This window comes from Rousettus aegyptiacus, unplaced genomic scaffold (assembly GCF_014176215.1).
Source record: "Rousettus aegyptiacus isolate mRouAeg1 unplaced genomic scaffold, mRouAeg1.p scaffold_m13_p_2, whole genome shotgun sequence".
Lineage (NCBI taxonomy): Eukaryota > Metazoa > Chordata > Mammalia > Chiroptera > Pteropodidae > Rousettus > Rousettus aegyptiacus.
In genome coordinates, this window is record NW_023416295.1 from 62,610,956 (window position 1) to 62,627,155 (window position 16,200).

Genomic DNA, 16,200 nt, shown 5'->3' on the forward strand with positions numbered 1-16,200 from the left:
TTCCTCTACCAATCTGCTGGCAGATTTTAGAAATCTCCCCAGTTTCCATAAATTTAAATAGCAAGAATACCTCTTACATGGCAAGTAGTAAAAAAGACAAAAGACATTTCTAATCGTGGGTTTCATTCTAATGTTTTAGCAGCAACAAAATAGGTAAAATTATGTCAGCATGAGGCTCATCATCACGGCCATATCAAACTTCTATGGTTTACAAAATAATTTCTGATACCATTTGTTATACAAACTTTTTATAGTTATGGTACTTAGAGATATTTTTATTTTTCTGACACACTGAGGAAATTACATTAGGTCCTGCTCAGTCTGAGGAGAATTGAGATAAAAAATTTACGTACACTATAACCTGTTTCTGTGGCACTGAGGCAGGGATACTCTGATCTGTAATACACTTCAGGCACTTAACATGTTTCCCTATATTACTATTTAGTAAAAACACACACACACACACACACTCCTAAAAATAGTCTATGCTCCAGTAACCTTTACACTAATTTATCAATGACAGATCTTATTACAGGATCATTATATAGGTTCCTAATCTTTACATAGCAAAAGCAGCTATCTTTAAACATCAGTGTTTTCATTACTGGAAGGTTATTTTCTACATACTATAAAAATATAATTAATGGTGAAAACACTCAATCTTAATTTTAAAGAGTTAGTAGATTAAAATAACTCAATATTTATTACAATACAATTTAGAATTAATCAAGACATGTACTTTTAAAAATCAGACAACTTACTAGTTAAGTGTCCAATTTTAATTAAAATGGTAGAATTTAAGTTTCCTGTAAACCATAACCAATTAACCATTTCAGTGATTTTCTATTCAATTTAATGTCAGCTCAATGATTATTTCAAACTAAGATGCCAAATAACATTTGAACAAATGTCAAAGTTTCTTGTCCAGATAATCCCTTGTACCAGATGAAATAAGTAAAATCACTTATATTATTACGCAATCTCTTAACAGGCTAATATTTATCTTTTCGTATTATATAAGAGTAAAAAAGTGTGTATGAGACACAGAAACAGAGAAAAGGATGTTGAGTGTTTGACAAGGTTATACAATGTCAAAAGTAGGTAAAACGAAGTGGGAAAAGCCATTATGATGTGCACAGACAACAGTTCAAACAGCCACATTTATGAAATATTGGGTGAGTAAATAAAGGTTAAAAAAATACTTACATTTAACTTTGGGCTGATATTTAACGTTATACGGTGAGAAGTCGATGCAATTCACCATTACAGTAATAATTTGAACAATCCTATCCAAGAACAACAAATTCTAGGGAGAAATAGTCAAAAGTATTGTATTAAAACCTTTAAACTACTGGCATACTTTAAAAGTAGTGAGCATCAACAACAACAAAAAAAAAGATTTTTACTCATATATAAGTCATAGCCTACATCATAAAAGATACATTAAATATATGGTTAAAAATATTTCCCAGTTAACTGCCATGTGGCCAAGTACTGTACTTTTTCTTTCTCAACATTTTGAAAAAATAATTCTGCTTAAAAATGCCTATAAAACTCTGCATACAAACCAATATACCAAGAATGGAAGAGTTAGGTTCACAGTTAGATTCTTTATCAAATTCCTCGTGAAAATTACAAGTATTTACTAAAACCACAGAACACAAAACAAAACAAAAAAATCATAAAGTTGCTAAAATTCCTCATGTCCTTTCCTCATCCTTCTCCAATCCAACTGAAATAAAAATAAATGCATAAAAGCATCAGAGATTATTCTGGAACTGTTTTTAAAGGCTGAAATGGGGTGGGATAGGAATATAGGGACAGGTTGCCGGGGAAGACTAAAAACAGAAGGAAATTCCAGCACCATGAGTCTAAGAATACCTCAAAATTATGAGTTCTCCTAGCAGAACCTGAATAACAGAAAACGCACAGAGTTCTATGGAAAAGATCTGATGGTTTTTAAAAAATCCAATGGCCAAAAGACTACTAAAATTCAAGACCTTATAAAAGGTACTTTCTTCTTCCTTTATTCCATCTTCAATTGTGCACTTCACTGGACTAATTACATGTCTGCCCTCAAAGATAGCCTCCCCCAACAGGTGTTAAGGGACAGGAGAAAACAATGCCCCGAAAAACCTGTGAAAATCATGCAGGTCATTCCAGATGACAACCTACACATTCATACAGAAAAGTTGCTTCCTTCTTGCTCACATTACAATTTAAAGGATGCCTGTAACTACAATTTGCTATCAAAGCCAGAAAATGGGGCTCTCCTGGACTCGAAACCATGTTCCAGCTACCAATATTGTTTAATATTAACACTTTTATTGACAAATATGCACAATCATGAGAAGAACCAGTACTGTGAAGGAGTGTTAAATACTAACAGAACTAACCCATAAGGAAAAGAGCTACTAGTTAATAATAGAAGGAAATTAATATTCTCAAACATAAGAAACCATATCTACTTAAAACCATTAAATGTAAAAACAAAACCATTACAAAATACTTCAGCATTTAAACTACAAAGAAATGGACATAGAAAACGCGCTCCCAGAAAGCAGTACCCAAAGCAAAACACAGACAGAATACAGGGAAAGAAAAATAAGCAGTACCCAAAGCAAAACACAGACAGAATACAGGGAAAGAAAAATAAGGGGCACAAAAGATAACCAAAAAGGTCTAAAAACCATGTGAAATGGTACTCAAAAGGACTGAGGATGAAGACACAGCTCTTTAGATTGAAAGAGTCTATTTAAGTATTTAATGAATAATTTAAAAGATGTCTCAAAACACACTCTAATGAAATGTCTAATTTATAAAGGTAAGGGGAAAATCCCAAAACTTTACAGAACATAAAAAGAGGCTAATAAAAAAAAAATTGTATCAAACCATGTACTTACAACAGAAGCTGTAAAGTGAACAATAACTATTTCAAAGTTCTGTGATACACATTTTCTGTAACCTAAAAATTGTAACTAATAAGTTGATTGCATATCAGACTACAAGATATCAGTCATATAAATGTTGACAATCAGTCCTTTATTTTCTTAAATAAAACACGAAGCAAAGTGAGGAAGAAAAAATTGGGATATAAGAAAAAAATGTTAGCAACCAATATCTTCAGTTTTTTAAAAAACTATTTTCCAAGGTTTATAATACCATATATAAGTAATTATAACTAAAATTCAGACTTTTAAAACAAAACCTGGAATGTGGCAAATATAAAAAATTGTAAGATAGTGATGTCATATCGATATCTTCACTCGCTGGAGTAGAATGTTACAGATCTTAACGCCTCGAATTTGACAGATCGAAAAGTAGTGTATGAAATAAATCGGATATATAATATAGAAAACATGAGAAAGAAAACTGTAAAGCATAAAAAGTGTGATTAAATTGTTATATAAAAGGAAAAAAAGCAAAGGATATAAAGGATAAAAACATATACTGCATTTCTTATGTGAGAAATATTAAAACAGACTCCCAACATTTATTTACATGCTATGTAAGACAAAGATTAAACTGATAGATATACACAAAGGAAACCCTAAATCCATACTATATGTAACAATGAATGTGAATGAACTCAGCAAAACGCAACATGAATGAAACTTCCAACTACAACACTAAGCCCCAAAACATAGTGTCTTATTCATATAAAAGTCAACTATATACAGTGTGTGTGTGTGTATATGCAGTAAAAACAAAGAAAAACACAGAAATGATTATCAAAAAGTCGGTGTAGGAATTCATCCTGGGGAGAGGAGGGCACTGTGATTCAAAACACAAAGGAGACCTTCTGAGGTGCTGAAAATGCTCTATTAGACCTTGGTGGTAGCTACGCAAGTATTTCATTATAATTTTTAAAACTTCACTGTTCAATGCAATTTTCTTTATATAGTTTTATAAGTTGTTTATTATTTTTTAAAAGATACAAAGTCCTGATAAAGTATATCAATTTCAAGTTGATAAAATTCAAGAAAAGATGAACTCACTACAGCATTATTTATAACAGACAAAATACAGAAGCAACCTAAGTTTCTATCAACAGATGAATGGATAAAGTGGTACATATATGGAATATTACTCAGTCATAAAAAAGAACAAAATCTTGCCAAGTGCAACAACATGAATGTACCTAGAAGATATAATGCTAAGTGAAGTAAGAAAGACATAAAAAGACAATTACCATCATTTCACGTATACGTAGAATCTAACAATCAATCAAATTCAAAGATACAGAGAATAGGTTGGTAGTTGTCAGAGAGGAAGGTTGGGGGGTGGGTGAAAAAGGAAGAGATTAAAGATGTACAAATTGCCAGTTATAAAAATAGTCACAGGAAAGTAAAGTACAACATAGGGAATGTAGTCAACAATACTCTAGTAACTACATATGGTGTCAGATGGGTATGACTTATCAGAGTGATCACTTCTTCAGCTATATTATGTGTAATCGTTGTATATTTGAAACTAATAACAATATATGTCAACTGTAACTGAAAAATTTTTAAAGAGGAACTCATGAACCTTTATATATGACAATACAGCTTTAGACATATAATAAACACATTTAAATACATCAAATTTACAATCATGGAGACACGTTAATCAAAAGTCTCTTAGAAACGGACAATGAAAAAACTACAAAAGTTAAAATGCAGAGGAATCCCAAAATCCTCTCTGATCATAATACAAGAAAAACCATAAATTAATGATAAAACAGCCACACACATAATCACTGTTCTAAACAACTCTGTTCTAAAAAAATACATCAAAATTAATATTCTACAATCACTACTATTGGAAAAAGATTTAAAAAAATTCAAGCTTTAATATTTAAGCTTGAAAAAAGCTAGAAAATGCAAATGAAAACATTCAGTGTATAAGTCATAACAAAAAAAATTAAAAAGTCAGAAATTTAAGTTTTCTGACTTTTTAATGTACTTACAATATCAACCTATTTCTAATTAGACGACAGCATGTCAGGCTTTTAAAATGTTGTGATTAGAGCAATAAAACTAAACGCCATTTTTTAAAGACTTAAAATAGGTAAGCCTTTGATTATCAAGTCCAATCAAGAAACAGGAATAAGACTTAGAACAAAAAGGGCAAATACAATATAATTACAGGTATGACATTCTTCTTACATTATTTAAATTAGTTGAAGAACACAGTACATTAGAACTTTCTAAATCATTAATGAGCTCAGTACATCCACAATAAATTGGACAATGAGGAACTCCAATCTCACTAATAAAGATATATGGAAAAATTTTAAAATACTAATCTGCAATGTTTTAAAAGCATTTCTCTGTGACCAGGAAGGGTATCCCAAGGACACAAGATAGGTTCAATATAAGGAGATGTACATTAGCAACTATTTTTATATAGAGTCATGCACCACTTAACAACAGGGATATATTCTGAGAAAGGCGTTGTCAGGTGACTTCATCTTTGTGCAAACATCACAAATGACTTTACGCAACCCTTATGATATAGTCTATTACACACCTGGGTTATGTGGTACACCACTGTTGTACATGTGGTCCACTACTGACTGAAACATTGTTGTGGGACAAATGACCCTACTCCAGCAGCAAATAAGTATTGAGGGAAAGGAGTAATGAGATAGGGGTACCATTTGTAATTAAGCTGAAAAATAGCTTTAGAACTACCCCCCCCCCAAAAAAAAAGAAAGAAAAAAAACAAGCAAATTATTTAGATTAACTTTAGAAGAACTAAATACATGAACACATATTCCCGGATGAAAAGATTCAACATTATAAAGATATAAATTATTTTATAAATTATATCTATGAAATCAATGCAACTAGCCAATGCCAAGCAAAATCTCATCAGGGTATTTTATAAAACTGTATAGATTCCAAATTTCTTTTGGAAGAAAACAAAGATATAAGCCTAAAGCAAGATAGTATTTAAAAAGTGAAAACTGAAGGTCAACCTTCTCCCTAGTAGTTATAAAAGCTTTCCATGAATTCACTGTTTATGTGCCAGATAAAAAGCCAGGAACACATATCACAAAGACAGAATGTCCCTAATCTCATGAAGTGTAGGTGAGGTAACATAATTAAGTACAGAAATGATTTAAGATTAAATGCCAAAAAGGAAATACTATGATAGAAATTAGTGAGCCTAATTAAACAAGATCTCTCAGAGGCACAAATCTCTTGAGCAGTTGTAAGCAGTTCAGATTTTTCCTCCAAATCCAATAGAAAGCTACAAAAGTGTTTTAAGAATGACAAGATCAAATTTACATTTAAGTCACTGACAAATTCTATCATATTAAAATGCAACAATCAGAATTTTGACAAGTTTTTAAGAATGAGATTATAAATGCATTTAAAAATCTGAAAAGATGGATTTCTAGCTCTTGATAGATAGATACCTCCACTAGCGATAAGAGTGTCTATCTACCAAGAGCTAGAAATCCATCTTTACAGATGAAAACCTCAGAGTAATAAATACGATTGGGAAGAACATTTTATTCACGTACATATGTGAGTATCAATATGTAAATTATGTGTAAATACAAAGAAAGAAGTCTATCCTAAAATGATATATACCCAACTGTTGACAGTAGTTGTCCTTTCTGAGTAAGGGATAAGAATGAAAAGGGACCTAATGTAAGTCTGCAAACTTCCAAAGGATTGACTTTAAAGCTCTAGCAAATATGAGAAAGCAAGGTCCTTGTATTGATAATCTAGAATGCCACAGGGACAATTAGGTAGGTACACAACAGAGAAATAAAAGTACATCACTGTTAATGGTCCTGAAATGAAGACCTTACAGTTCAAAGACAAAAAATTTTTTAAAGTTGTTATTTGTTTTATGCATTACATCACAGCCATTTATAATCTAAAAGCATTACTAAATGAGAGTTCAAATGTTATCTCCATTTATTTGAAGAATCCTTTAAATGCAAAAAAAGTCAGTATCAAGATAAACTCACTGAAAGGCCTTCATCTTCCAAACTGGACATTATCTTAGAAGAAAGCTCCTCACAGCACAAATTCTCTTCTGCAGTTGCCACCAAAGCAGCACAGCGGGCAAATGTTCTATATAATTCTGACCAAGTTCTAAGTAAAGTCTTCATGGTGGTCTAACAGTAACAGTAAAAAAAAATTTAATGTGGATATACATCTTAAAAAACACTCTAACATATAAGTGTCACAGAAAAGCATGGGGTAATTAAGTTTGCTCCCCCCTACCCCCAACAGAGCTCTAATCAAAGAATTGTAATAATGCCACAATGCCAGCAATTACTAAGGATCAAAAGCAACTTCTCTCTTCCTTTACCCTAAGCTAATTAAAAGTCATAGGAAATCTTATTTTAGGAAAAATTACTGTATGAGTTCATTATGAAGAGTGAATTGAAATGTTTTCAAAAAATGTAAATCCCTTAAGTAGAAATCTGAAATTGCCTTACCACTGGAAATTTCTGTACTGAAAAAATATGGTTTATTGGTAAAGTCAATGCACCATAGATGGCACTAAAATTATGTTCTAAGGCATCACCTTGATTCACTTCGTTGGTCTGAAACAAGAAAAATAAGATGTTAGACAAATTCTAGTATCCTAAACTGTAACATTTTACTATGTGTAGTAAAAAGTGTGTCCCCCAATGTTGAGATGTTCAAGAGATGGTGAACTCCTAACGTCTATAACTGTGAATGTGACCTTATCTAGAAACAGGGTCTCCGCTGACATCACGAATTAAAAAAAAAAAAAAAAAAAAAAAAACAAGAAAAAAAAAGTCATGCTGGTGTCCTTGCATGAAAAGGAGAACTCAGACAGATGACAGATACAGTGAAGTTGAGAATGGAGTAATGCCTGTACAAATCAAGGAACATCAAAAACTTCTAGTGACCATTAGAGCTAAGAGAGAAGCATGAAACAGATTCTCCCTCAAAGATCCAGAAGAAAACAAATCCTTCCAACACCTTGATTTTGAATTTCTGGCCTCCAGAGACTAGAAAATAAATTTCTGTTGTTTTAAGCTACCAGTCTGTGGTAATGTTACAGCAACTCTGGGATACAATGCATTTTGTTTCAAACCCTGAAAGAATCCCCAGAGGTGACTCCAAAATCTTTTACCCTACACAGAAGGTAGCACTCAAGCAAGGACTTATAAAAGGGACCTTGCTATCCTTCAAACAGTGGGAAACTATTTAGGAATATAAACTTATTTGCTCCCAGAAAAATATGTTTAATGATATGCTGGCCTGAGTACCTAAAATAAGGGCTACTGCACTACCACTTAATTCTTGGGAGTCTTTACGTCATTTGAGAGTTACAGTGAAATATTTCCCAAAGAATAATTCCATTTAAAGATTGATAAAGCAGTTGACAAACCACTAATAATAAGAGAAATTAAGTTCAATACCCTACAAATATTGCCATGTTTTTAAGTATTTAAACATAAGGGCTAATCAACTCTCAATAGATTACTGATTTAGGGATGACTATACGGCTTCACCAACATGCCTTCACCACTGGAATCCTAATATATAGTCTAGATTGAGGTGACCATTATTATTCCCCATAGTAAAAATACTGAAAGAAACCAAAGATATATACATATAAGAATTTGTAATCTCTTTGCAACCGACTTTATAACCTCTATTAGAGAAAACAGACCTGATTAGTCCTCCTTAAGTTACACTTTCTTCAACAATAAGGCAGAAATACAGTGAAAAGAAACACCTGAGTAGAAAATTAACCAATCCCACAGGAAACAATTTTTTAATATCTTCTATTCAAATTCAAGCTTCAACTCATTCCCCCATATACTCTAACAAGAAAAAAAAAATCCTTAATTTTTGAGGGAGATAAAAATATGTAGCAGACTTATATATCATACCTGATTAATCAATTCAGTTAATGGGGTGACTATAATACTCCACAATCGCCAGAGATGCTCCTTGTTTTCCAATTGCTTTGCATTTTGATTAATAACATTTAAAACAGAGTCACTGAAAGCTAGTGGTGAAGTTGGACCAGAAAGAACACAACCTACAAGTGTTTCCAGATTAAGAAAAAACCTGAAGAAAAAATTTGAACCATGCGTTAACCTGTACTTTTTGCCAAAATACATTAAATACACTATAATGCAAAATTCTAAAAATAACTGACGAGGAAACAAGAAATAAATTCCAAGTCCTGGTTTTTTTACTTTAAAATATTTGATATAGTATATTAACTCAAAAGACTCTCATTCATCACATAACCACCTTTCCAAGATAAAGCATATTTTCAGTTTAAATTACCTTTCATCTTCTACACCATATTCCAAGAGATTGTTGAAAATTAACTGAATTAAGAACAAAGCAGGAGTTCCCTGAAGAAAGATAGAAATTGTCATCAATCTTCTGGTTACAAAGAGTACAATCTTTTTATACTTGCTTTCTACAATCGATATGCAACACATTAATCCTTTTAAACTTGAGAAATTTAACTTTTGACATTAGGATGTGTCAAAAATGATAGCAAATACATAAACTACACATAAAAATCAAGCTCTCAGTATTTTATTCATAGCTGTTTCACCTATACTGAAAAATGGCGAGAATCCAGATATAAAAAGAATCTTAACTTAAAACTTCCTAGACCAAAAACACCTACATTCTAAAGGTATTAAGTACATTTCACCATAATTAAGCCAATGTTACTAGGCTTCCAAAATTTATGACAGTAACCGGCACTATCACTATGTACAAACACACAGAACTTTCCTTCTGAAACTTTTTTAATCCCAGAAAACAGTTCCATTAATAGTGCCATTTTAAATTCTTTACATTAATCTATTACTTCATCTATTGATTTTTTTTCCTTTAACATAATCAGCATATCAAAAGCAATTCTCTTGAAATTTTACAATCTAAGTCTCACTAATTTAAGAAAATGAAATAATGGAACTTTTTTGGTGGCTAATTTAATCACATCATTACATTTAAGATACTTGCATTAAGAATATCCATATTAGCAACCTGATATGCTGGTGAACCTAATACTTTCTGAGGAAGTCCTTTAATTGTAATTTCCATGAGGACCTAAGAAAGATGAAAGATTTTACTGTAAGCAAGCCATAAAAACAGTACTTAGTAAAAACCTACTAGTATTAACTACTTTTAACAATTTATTATAATATTCATGAAACACATCCTCATTAGTGTAAGAACTTCAAGTAATATTTACATTTACATGAATACATCTACATTAGTTTAAAAAGTTCAAATACAGAAACATAAAAAATAAAATCATAAAGTCCTTTATTTCCTAGGATAATCAATACGATCAGTTTTGAGTTTATTCTTCTATACCATCTAAATGTTGATATAAGAGAAACATAACTTCTTGGGCAGGCTGTCATATTCTTTTATACCATTAGTGATATTATACTTTAAGTTACCATGGAACTGACCTTCATCTGACTGTAATGGAATTTTCAGAAATCACTATATGTCGATTCATTCTTAACCACTGAATATATGTGCATAGTTTATGCAAACGCTTTTAAATTAATGGCCCTTGAAACTCTTTTTATACTACATGAAGAAATTCTTCAGTGAATTGTGTATTCAACAAGTACCAGAAGCAAATATTTCTAAAGAATGCTAACTAACTAGAAGCTAGGTCTAAAACATGCCTCTCAAATAAGACAGAACCTACCAAACTGCTGTCCAAAAATATTACTATACTAATATTAACCCAAACTATATAAAGTGACATAACATGATGAAAAACAATGTTAGTGAAAATATGCTTTCACATATACTCATCATTTGAATCAGATATTAAATAAACAGCATTTATTAGCTCATTTATATTGTTCCTGGCCCACAATGCTCTGCATGTACCAATCCATTTAGTCATGAACACAACATTCTCTCTTTACAAAGAGACGAGAGTAGATACGTTGACCAACTTCATTCAGCTAATAATTAGGCTGAAATTCAATGTAGTCAGCTACGGAGCCCTTGATATTTACCACTATGCTCTACTGCTACAGTAGATAATGTCGCAGTACATAAAGAAAACAGACTCAAAACTTATGTATAGTTTCCTCCATCTGCAGCTTATTTGGGGAGATTTCAATATTATGAAAACCTATCTAATTAACATTTTCCTTCTTTACTATATAGGGTAAAAAAAATGTTTAATACCAAAGTTATTAGGTTAAAGAGTTCATTTAAAATGCAAGATATTTTTGAAAAAGTACAAAAGTAACAATTAGTAAAGCTTAGCAATTTTGTCATAAAATATCCACCTGAGATTCTTCAGTTCAAGTTTCATGTCCTTCACTCTATTTTGTTACTTATCCTTTTTCTTATTACACTGAAAGATTTTTAGTTGCCATAACAGCCATTTACTTTATAAGGTTTCAAATGACTCTAAAGTCAATAAATAGCATTTATTACAGGACCAAACTGCTAATAAATATTTGATATAAAGTGTTTTCCCAAATCCTGATCTGTGCAAGTATCTTCAATATAAAATTCAATTTCAAAGTGTCTTTTTTAAATTCTAGCATGTAAGTACTATACTTACCAGTGTTTTTGATACAGGAAATACTTCTGACTTTACTATGGTCTCCAAAGACTTTAGTAAAAGGGTTAAAACTTCAGAACCTGGTTTCTCTTTTTTGTTACCTATCAACAAGCAAAAAGAGAAGTATAGTTCTAAACACATAGTATTTTTTAGGGTTAGAAAAATACACATAAGAGAGCTATGAAAAATTAATTTTTTACTAGATCGAAACAGTGCTTTTGTTTAAAAGTCTGGAAGCTATACTTTAAAAAGATTTTGAAAATGTTATATATGAAAGCCAAACAATTCCCTGAGTGCTAGAAAATCATTTAATCAGTCTTATAGTGCTTACCTGACTCAACGACTGACTTCACCAAGCTAATCAGCTCCTTCCAAATAGCACTGACAACTGCATCTGTCAAATAAAATAAAAGTACTTTGGAATGAAGTAGCTATGACTAAATGCATCCCTTTTCATCCTCGTACTAAAGAAATAAATTAAGCAATAATTTAGAATATAATTCTCCCTATAATAGTCAACTTTGTAATTAGTTAATAAAATACTAACATCACATTACTATTCAGAGTAAATATTGTTTGTTTTTTGAAAGGATTGTAACATATTCACACTGGGTCACATACTCGTTAATTTTCTCTTTTTCTTATCCCCTGTATTTTCTGTATTAAACATCTTTAACATCTGAGTCAAGGAAAAATAAAGATATCTGAAAATCACTAGAAAAAAATGTCCCAGCCAGTTAAATAGTAAACCATTTTAGTTTTGAAACTTTTTCTCCTTATTTGACAGGCTATAGAACATAGGAATTTAGGTATAGATGCTGACACAACAGAGCCTGGGTCTGACTTATGATTCCATCACTTACTGTAACTCTACACAAGTTATTTACTTCTTAGAACAATGGAATTTCCTCATCTGCAAAACTGACTAAAACAAGAGGTTATTGTGAAAATTAAATAACTATAACCTAAAGTTCATGCAGCACGATCTAGCCAAAAGATAGCACTATATCAATATTTACTACTTAATTTGCTTTTTCAAACAAATAAAAAAAACTCTTATTTACCAGAAGCATCTTTTCCAACTGCGACAAAGCTATCATTAATAGCAGTGATAAGTGTATTTGCATATTTGGAAAAAAAAGAAGAGCTGCTGATTAATGGATGTTCAAGTGGCTCTAAAAGAGGAAAAAGACAATTATGCAAAACCAAAGCTTTATGAAATATATTTCTCAATATAAATTTTAGGTGGTTTGACGTGTTTTCTATTAAAGATTTATATTTATTTCATACATAATTACGGAATACGTATTTTTAAAACAATACCTAAGCTCAGTACGAGTTTGTTTTGCTTAGCAAAACTCACAACTTCTGGACCCAATAAAAAATGAAGTAACATTTCAAGTCCTAAAAGTTGAATAGAGGGGATTGTGGCCATTCCACCAAAATTCGAACTCAAATTCATCCGAGTAGTTACAGAGGCTCCATATGGGGAAGCACCTTTAAAACAACGACAAAAAAGATAAGTTATGCAAGCTTAAATTAGCTATGCAAATAAATGTATATTTACTTCTTTTCAATGAAATGCACCTTTAAATAGTGTTTCTCAAATGAAAGTTGAAAGTTTTTGTTTAAAACTCACAAGAGTTCCAATTAAATAATCTTAACTGAAAGATCAGTTTCACAGACCATTTAAATGAATTCTCAGGCATTAATCCATACTCTGAATTATTAATATGAAGGCATTCCTGACATGTAAATATAAAAATTTGGCTCAGACAGCTAAAAAAAAAAAAAAAGCAATAGCAAATACTTTTCTTTCAATGATATATGTGCTAAGCCACATTTCTTACATCTGTTAAGATGTTGCTTTTAATAATGGCTCTAACCTTCTCCTGAAACGAACACATCTATCTGTAATGCACCTCACATAATGTGCTACTATAAGAAAACTGATGTTTCCAACTACAACAATGTAATTACAGCTGTGAACATTAACACCTAAGGAAAACAATCAAGAATATATAATGGACTGTGACAGAGAAGATAAAATTATAAAGCGCTTCATATTATGTGAATAACACTGAGCAAAACCTTCACTCAAAGCATTTTTTTTGAAAAGATAAAAATCAAGTATGTCTACCTCTTACCTTTGTGTACAGGAGTCATGGGATTTAAGGCTGGAGAAGTAGATACACGAGATAAATTGCCTTGAGGTGAAGCAGTAGAATCAATGCTTATTGTACTCTTAATTAGAGGCACACAAACCTATTGGGGTAATATAAAAGAAAAAAAGATATCTGTAAACTGCATAAGTTTCATGTTTTTTAAAGTCTTGCATATTAGTTAAATTTCTTTGAAAAGCAATTGAAATTCTTTTAATATGTTGAATTTTATTGGCTACTTCAATGTACAGGCTAAAAACTAAAATTTGGAAAGCTGAAAATTTTTATTATAACTATATTTGCCCTAAATTTGTACTATCTATAAATTTTAGTTCTAAATTCCACGCAGAATATTATACACAATTTATACAAAAATTATAAATAACTTTAATAAATAACATCTATCTCAGTTTTGATGCTGTTGGTAGACAGGCTTATTTTAAGCTTTTAAAAAACACACACTAAAACATATGAACTAAGACAACTTCAAGTTAATTTCTAAGATCATTCCAATACTAGGCAAATCTAAGCAATGAATAAATTTTGCCCATGAATGTGTGGGACAACTGAGTGAGATTAGCCTAATAGGACCTTATGATGGTAGAATTTGGAAAAAATTCTATTCCCAATTACAGATTACTATCTATTAATGTCCAATTTCAATTAGTTAATATTCTATCAAATTTAAAAGCCTTAAAAATTTTTTTATAAATTTTAAAGCTTGCCAAAAACATTCTAATATATTTAAATTCTCCTTTTCCAAGAATACACTCATTGCTTAGTTGTTTATATAGATCAGAAGGACTATAGATCCAACAGTAAAATGTAATCCAAAATCCAAGATAAGCAATAAAGAAATGAAAAACATAAAAAGTTAATCAGAGCTGTCCTTTTTTCCTTTACTATTAAAAAAAACCCTCAGAAACCAAGGATGGGATTAATAATAAAAACAAGGAGGTATAAGATTAAGCCCTTATGTCTTAAATGCCAACAAGAATATCAAAATCCAACGGAATCTGTAAAATCATTTGTAACAATAATGAGACGCTTTGATGGGATTTAAATGATTGGCTATCACTATATAACTATGTAGCCTAGAAAAAGGAGAAACAAAAAATGGCAATCCAATTTTAAATCTATCTAGTGTAGCACCTGATTTCTATTTCAGTAATGTTGAATCTACTCTGATATTCTAAGCCCTATGAAATTCCTTTTTAGAAGTTTTTCATGTCACTAACATAAGAATAGATAATGAATGCAGACTGAAATGGTTTTAGAGGCTCTCCAGTTGTTTCAGACAACTGGAGAATGTTCTTTTAAGGAAAAGAACTCAAGTTCTGTGTAAGAGGAAAAACAGACCTTTTATATATGTGGCCTGCCAACACAACAAAAATAACACTGCAATATTAAAGAACACATTTAAGAAAAAAAAAAAGGTATCATAATCAACATTTGCAACGTTACCTGTTCAAAATTAGCAGGAAGATGAGGTCCAAGTCTCATTAGTAAATACCACCAGACTTCTAGTTTTGTTAGCGCAAGAGCTTCTGTTCTCACGTGGATGGAACTCAAAGGCTGCATTAACAATTTTAGTCTTTTCGCACTACATAGTATTTCTTAAAAGAAAATGAGATAAATACCCAGGTAAAAACACTCAATAATCAACCTTGCCATAGGCAAGAGAATTTAAAAATTTTTTCTTCTATCACCAGCTCTTCTGTCTCACCCCAAATTTTCACCTGACAAACTCCAGTACAGCTAGACCACAACACTTTAGAAGGCAACAACAAAAGAAATAAGTAAATTATTAAATGCTGTGTGCCAAGGGTGATTTTCCCATCAAGGGACATTTGGCAATGTCTGCAACATTTCTGGTTGTTACAAATGAGAAGCAAGGGTATGGACAATGCTACTGGCATCTAGTGGGTTCCATCCAGGGATGGCGCTAAACAGTCTCCAGCAAACAGAGCAGTCCTGCATAACAATTTCTAGCCTAAGATGCCAAAATGTTGAGAAACTCTGTCCAAGCTACTCTAATTCTCTTATCCCCATTTTATAGATAAAAAATAAAGAAAAATATTTTTTTACTCTGACATAAAGGTTATTTTAAAATTTTACTAGTAATTTATTTTATTAAGCATTTTAACTGTTGGTGTCATTAATTAGATTTTGGAAACCTAAATACCTAGATTCAGATCTACTCTACATTAATAATCATATTACTAAAATCCAGCATAAAAATTAATTTATTTAAACAAAATATCAGAAATGTGTACTACATGTGTGACTGGGGATATATAAAGTCTGTACACAAGGAACTTATCGAAAAGACTGAAAAGTTGTAAAACATCTGTGAAGACATGTACTTGGTGACTTGATGAGATGGTATTCATAAATATTTCTTACAACTATTCTGCGATTTAGCTTTCAATTAACCTTTCATTAAAAAAATACAGTCACTGTTGGA

General features: G+C 31.2%; 1 protein-coding gene across 4 annotated transcripts in view; it reads right to left on the reverse strand.

Moving 5' to 3' along the window:
• The window catches only part of RIF1 (replication timing regulatory factor 1), a 54,273-nt gene that overhangs the window by 23,930 nt on the left and 14,143 nt on the right, over positions 1-16,200 (reverse strand). For 3 of the 4 annotated variants that reach the window (XM_016151110.2, XM_016151112.2, XM_016151109.2), the window contains exons 10-21: positions 15,198-15,349; positions 13,719-13,836; positions 12,895-13,068; positions 12,636-12,746; positions 11,903-11,965; positions 11,572-11,672; positions 9,987-10,073; positions 9,291-9,361; positions 8,885-9,065; positions 7,451-7,558; positions 6,974-7,123; positions 1,207-1,306 (exon numbers count right to left, since the gene is read on the reverse strand). In XM_016151110.2, coding sequence (XP_016006596.2) covers positions 1,207-1,306; positions 6,974-7,123; positions 7,451-7,558; positions 8,885-9,065; positions 9,291-9,361; positions 9,987-10,073; positions 11,572-11,672; positions 11,903-11,965; positions 12,636-12,746; positions 12,895-13,068; positions 13,719-13,836; positions 15,198-15,349 — 1,416 coding nt within the window. The remainder of the gene's footprint in view (positions 1-1,206; positions 1,307-6,973; positions 7,124-7,450; positions 7,559-8,884; positions 9,066-9,290; positions 9,362-9,986; positions 10,074-11,571; positions 11,673-11,902; positions 11,966-12,635; positions 12,747-12,894; positions 13,069-13,718; positions 13,837-15,197; positions 15,350-16,200) is intronic. The other variant, XM_016151111.2, reaches the window with a different exon arrangement.